Source organism: Mustela putorius, unplaced genomic scaffold (assembly GCF_011764305.1).
Source record: "Mustela putorius furo isolate JIRA1106 unplaced genomic scaffold, ASM1176430v1.1 tig00537248_pilon_pilon_pilon, whole genome shotgun sequence".
NCBI lineage: Eukaryota > Metazoa > Chordata > Mammalia > Carnivora > Mustelidae > Mustela > Mustela putorius.
Genome location: NW_025422387.1, coordinates 8,161,046 through 8,167,128, shown reverse-complemented (window position 1 = coordinate 8,167,128; position 6,083 = coordinate 8,161,046). Strand labels below are relative to the sequence as shown.

The window sequence follows — 6,083 nt, the reverse complement described above, 5'->3', positions numbered from 1 at the left end:
GCTGCAATGGACGTACCAGCCACCAGGGCAGTGGGCTGTGGTCTCAGCTGCCAGCAGGAGGTTGAGGGTAAGGGCTTGGGGGGCCAGGGTACTCCAGGAGGATGAGGTTTTCAGGTCAGGGACTGTCCTAGATAAATCCAGCTGTTTTTTTCTGGAAACATCTCATCCGTATACCCTGGCGTCCGCCTGTCTCCTGGCGCCGAGCAGCAGCCCCTTTTAGATGGCAGACCCCACAGGTTGCACCACGGCCCACCACTCCCAGCTGCCTTCCGCACACACATGGCCCCTGTCAGTTTCTCCAGTCTCATCGCACTTGGGCTGTCGCCCTCTTCAGCGTACTTGGGCGGAGAGACATACCTGGTTTGTCTACCTTAACACGGGGCAAGGAAATAAAGGCCGAGGAGAGCTGGATGTCTCCGGTGAAACCAAAGAGGAAACGAACTCTCTGAAAATTCTAGGAGTTTAAACATCTTGCGTGTTTGCAAAGTGTGCCAAGAGTGTGGCTGGTTTGCTTTGCTCACAGCCCGCCTGACCCCTGTAGGCGCATGCATGTGTCCCTGGTCCTGGCCACCGTCGGTCCCTTCCATGTCCGCTCCTCCCCATGTCCGCTCATCCCCTTGGAGGTGATGAACCAATGATGTGGCTGCCAACTGGGCTCTCTAGAATCCCAGTGCCTCTTGGAGGTGCAATGCAGGGAAATGGGGACACAGGACAAAGCTTAGCCCCACCCCCCCAAATCCAGCAGGATCCTGGGATTCTGGGTGCAACTCAGAGCAGAATAAGCGATCTGCCCCGGGGTGGTGCAGATAGCAAGCACCGGCGCCAGAGAGCAGGGCGCTCCCGGACTGCTTATGCCGGTTCGTCCTGGGTGCTCTCCACATCCCATGTGTAACTTTCCAGCCTTCTCAGACTTCTCCACTTGGCGGAGTCCTCATCACTCTGTGTTTTGGGAAAATGTGGGAAATGCAGGAAGCCCATGTTCTCAAACCTCAGTTGTCAACTGACCACAGTTATAGTTTCTGCCACTTCACCGTATTTTTTAACTTTGTTATTTAATTCAACCCAGGCCTATGTTGGTCCTTACCCTAAGGAAAATAAAAATTAGTCAAGGCATGTCTTTGATGAGCTACTGATACATTTTTAATATGTGAAAATAAATACATGATTATTAAAATAAAAACATGTCCACCCACGTGTCACCCAGCTCCTCTGCTCCCCATGGTCCATTCACTGTGCCTGGGAAAACTCCAGATTCAGCTGGAGATGCATCTTGACCAGGAAACTTGGCTGGAAGGAAGAAGGGACCCACCAGATTGGTGATCGTGCCACTTACCCACCTGTAGCAGCAAGAGGATGTTGTGGGAGTGATGGGGGAGTGGTGGACCCCTCCCAGGGGCACTCTAGGTTGGCACTCATACAGCCGGTAGCTCTAGCAAGAGTGGAACAGACATCTCAAGGGGCAGCCGTGAATCCCCATGGTGGGGTAAAAGATAGGAAGAAACTGGCGGTTGTCAGCATAAAGGGAGGCACTGCCCACTCTCGCTATGTCTGCCCCCATCCCCCACCCTTCACCCCTGAGCATATCTCCAGTGCCTCATGGTTACCTAGGAGACTCTGGTCTGCCCTCCTCTGAAACTGGGCCCCTCACAGTAACCCCGCGGGCAGACCTGATGAGAGGACCAAGAAACTCATTTCCAAGGGGGCTTCGGTTTCTGGGAGGCCCCACCTTGCTGAGGGGTGGCTGGCACTGAAACACGAACCGAGCGAGCCCTGGGCGTCACTAGGGGGCTCTGGAAGGTCACCCCTGACGGGAAAGGCCTGGGATCCCGAGGCCCGCTGGCGTGGGGGGCACTGGCGGGTGGGCGACCAGTGCTGGGGACATTCAGGTGTGTGAGGGAATGAGAACGCTCCCACCTCCGAGGCTGTGGAGAGTCTAACCCACCCCTGCACAGCTTCTGGGAGTCTGCCGCCACTGTGGGCTCTGTCTTCAACGGACCAGCTGGGTGAATGGCTCGCAGTGGGGTCTCCCTGGGGCGGGATGAGTAGCTGCCCCTAGGGGTGGCTGGGGGGGTCCAGAAGAGAGCATGGAGTTTGGCAGCGCCCCCCTTTGCCATCGACGGGCCTTCCCAGGTGGTGCCCTCGGGTCGGGAGCCAAACAGCGACTCATCACAGTAAGAAGGAGTGTGGCTGATCAGTCTGGCAAAGGGAAAAGAAATGCAGTGAGCTGGGGGAATGAACAAACCCTAAAAACCTTAAGCCCCCATCCCCTGCCATCTGCAGTGGCAGCAAGGGCTGCCTCTAGATCCCAAAGTCCCTGTCTCCTAGCCCGGCATTAACAGCGAGGCCACAGCCCCATGTCTGTTGTTTTTCCCCTGCCAAGGAGCCCGTCTCCTGCACCCTGACCTCCCCCTTTCCCTTATGCATGTCCAGGCCTGGCTAATTTGCATATTCCATCTTCCTGGCCACACTGATTGGCTTGGGAAAGGCCACAGGACTCATTCCATCCAATGAGCACCTGCCTTAGGACTCTTGTTGAAACTACTAAGAAAGATGTTTGCCAACTGGCCCTCATAAGCCGGCCTCCAACAACAATTTGAGCCCTTGACAAACAAGCCTTAAACATCCTTTTTCTGCTGAAGCCAGTTTGGGCAAGTTTTCTGTCACTTGTATCTCAGAGTCCCAGTTCATAGAGCCCCAATCTTACAGTCTTTACTTTTTTTTTTTAACCTCCAATTTTCCTTCTCCCTAGCGGCCTTGTCAGCCAAGCTCTCTGCAGCCCTGTGGTCACTGTATTTGAAATGACACAGGGTGGTGCCTGGCCTTGAGAGGGCGCTCACTTTGAACTTGTTACAATGCTGACCTTGCCTCATCACTAGAGAAGTTTTTTGGAAATGTTTGAGTATTTATTGAGGGCTCTTTAAGTGCAGACCCAGAACTCAGCCTGCCATGGGCATCATCTCATTATTTCTCACAAACGTCCACAGGAGGGAGATATGATAATCCCATCTTACAAACAGAAAAAGGAGGCATAGGGAGGGGAAGCCCCGCTCCTTTCATCAGCAAGAGGGTGGAGACAAGATTCAAATCCAGCCTTGCTCAAGGACCCAAGCTCTAGGATCAGCCTGTCAGGTATAAGAGACTTCTAAGCTTCTCCCTTTTAATGAGATTCACTCAGCAACTATTTTTTTCTATTAATCTCACAAATATTCACAGCATGCCAGTGAGGTGTCAGCTCCATGTCTTTTGGCCAGGACTGAAAGTGCTTCTGTGTTCAAACCCCAAGTCTTTGAAAAGTCCACTTTTTGCCACTTGATTTAATTGCTCAAACCATAGCCGCTTGTTGCCTAGGTCTGTCTGGCGCCAAAGGTTTTACTCAGTAGCATCTCTCTCTCTCATGCACCTTCTCACTTGACACTCTCTACCCGTCAGCATCATGCACAAAATTCCATCCTCCAGGACAGCATGGAGTTGACCTCCCTTGTCATGGACACTATACCTCTGTGAATGTGGCCCATACTTACATCAGCGTTTTCAGCTACGTTGTAGGTGGCAGTGTCGCTAATGTCAACCTGACCCAACTTTACAACCCCTACATCAAATGCATGGCACTCAAGCTGGCATAATAAGAGACTCTTGCTTTTTCTCTCACTGAATTTTATCTCCTTAAATAGGGACCCATTCCCACTGTACTTCGTTCCACCAATCCATGTCCCTCCTGGCTTGGAATGGACCCTAAATAGGATTGGCTGGTTGTTATAGACTGAAGTACGTCTTCCCGAAATTCACACTGAATTGGAAAGACATAATTAGGTTTAAACGCGGTCCTATAGGTAGGCTGTAAAGCAATAGGGCTGCTGTCCTTGTAAGAAGCGGGAAGACCCCACGAATGTACGTGCTCACAGAGAAAAGGTCATATAAGAACAGGGCGAGAAAGTGACTCTCTGTAAGCCAAGGATAGGTTTCAGCCTTCTAGTACCTTGAACTTGGACGTCTAGCTTGTAGAACTGTGAGAAAACAAATTCCTGTTGTTTAAGCTTCCCAGTCCATGGTATTTTATTATAGTGGCTATAAATGACTAATATTCTAATCTTCAGTGTTTTGTCCAAACCACTGAGAAAAATTAACAAGAGCGAGCCCTGTGGCCCACCACTAGGCACATCCCTCCAGGCTGATACCAACCTGAAATAATCCAAATAACCTAATTCATTAACTTACAATAATAACTATCAGCATCAACTCTGTTTTTCTAGCTTGTTCATGAAAAGGCGGCAAAAACCATTTCCGAAACAACTTGCTGAGACTGGGACCCACCACGTCTATGTCATTTCATGGATCAACCACATTAATTTTCTTACGCAAACTGGCTCTGTGATCTTGCTCTGTGATCACCTGACACCCTCCCACACACACACCGTGGACCTCACTGGCTTGGTCTGTGGCATTTGGAAATGGATGTTCAACCATAGTTACCATCACTTACTGAGAGCTTCCTGTCAGGGTACTATGCCAAGCCCTCTACACACCTCACTTCATTTATTCTCAATAATCCCACTAGGTCCCATTTTCCACATCAGGAAACTGCAGCTCAGAGAGGTCAAGGTACTCGCCCAAAGTCACACAGCATATCAACAGCAAGGCTCTAGTAGGAACCCAGGTGGCTTCATGGGTACAGGAATGAGTGTATCACCCTATCCTGTTACCTGTATTTGTTCTTCTTCCTTGGTGTGAGGGTTGGGGTGCTGCCCCTGGAGGAGGTCTCACAGCTCCCATTGGTCCCTGAGGCCCGTGATGTCCCTGTGCCCACTCCACTGGTTCTGTTAGTCTTCTCCACCCAGGGTGGGTCAAAGTCTGGTGGTGTGGGCCGGGTAGACGCAGGGCTGCCAAACAAAGACTCATCCACATATGACGCCCTAGCCTTGACCCGGTGGCTGCCCCGGCAACGATGCTGAAGATGAAGGGTCTGCATCCCACTGACGGCCAGCTCCACAGGGGTCTTCATGCTGCCCATGGTTCTGCGTGATAGCAGGCATGCTTTGCCTGCCAGGTCCTGCTTCCAGGGCTCCCTGTGAAAGGGGGTCAGGGTGGCACCCGTCCACTTGTCAGTCCCAGCAGAGGAAGATTAGTCTGTCTCTTAAGTTCCCAACCCAAGGACAAAAGGGGAGCTGCCAGTCCCAGGGGACACTTCAGAAATGTGTTCATCTGTCTTTTGGCTGTCAGAACAAGAGGAAGAAGAGGTGCTACTGGCAAACATTTAATGAATATATATGCATTCCTAGCATGCAATGCTCAGTGTTGAACGCTAGGGGGATGAAGAGATGGGGCCTGTACCTATTTTGGCACCAATGAGAAAACTTCGCATGGTGGGATGGGGAGACAGGGCAGGTCCTTATATCCTGTATATGTTTATGGGGTGAACAACCAGCATTATCTCATGCCTACCTTGTGCAAAAAGCTTTGCAAGCATTGTTTCATTTAATCCTCGTAATAGTCCTTTGAAGCAGCTTTGGTTATGTCCATTCTACAGATGACAAAACTGAGACTTCAGAAGCCCACGTCACACCTGTAAGTCGCACCTAATAAAGCTAGAACAGTAGAAGAGAAATCAGAACCTGACAGAGGAGAGCAGAGTTTATGCACTTAACCATTCTACGACTGGCGGGTCACACCCATCCCTCCAATTGCCCCATATTCCCCGCTCCCCAAGTCAGTGCCCGGTTTATATCCGAGGTCCCTACATGCTTGACTTATCTTCCTACCTGAGCATCTCCGTTCCAGGATGCCGGCTGCAACCTCAGCGCCCCCTCCTCACCAGGTCTGGACTCCGCGGCAGATGTCTCCGAGAACTCAGTTTATCTGCAGCCGAAACCCCGGGAGTCCGGGAGCCCTGGAGCCCAGGTACCTCGAGCGGTCTCACACCCCTCGCCCCAGCCCCAGCCCCAGCCCCGGGAACCGCAGGGACCGACTCACGCCGCAGGGCAGGTCCTAGAGACGCGTGATCCGCGCGCGCAGCCCACGGCAACCAGCAAGGGGCGGGGCGGGGCGGGGCGGGGCGGCGCGGCCGGAACCATCAGCACCGGGGGGGA

The 6,083-nt window shown here is 52.1% G+C and overlaps 1 protein-coding gene across 1 annotated transcript; it reads right to left on the bottom strand.

Annotated features, from left to right (window-relative positions):
• Positions 1-1,117: 1,117 nt before the first annotated feature.
• RITA1 (RBPJ interacting and tubulin associated 1) lies at positions 1,118-6,033 on the bottom strand. The gene is made up of 4 exons (XM_004753281.3): positions 5,757-6,033; positions 5,440-5,582; positions 4,701-5,063; positions 1,118-2,196 (listed from the first exon to the last, which is right to left on the bottom strand). Exons 3-4 carry the CDS (start codon positions 5,006-5,008, stop codon positions 1,689-1,691), a joined length of 816 nt encoding a protein of 271 aa, XP_004753338.1. The 5' UTR covers positions 5,009-5,063; positions 5,440-5,582; positions 5,757-6,033; the 3' UTR covers positions 1,118-1,688.
• Positions 6,034-6,083: the final 50 nt, after the last annotated feature.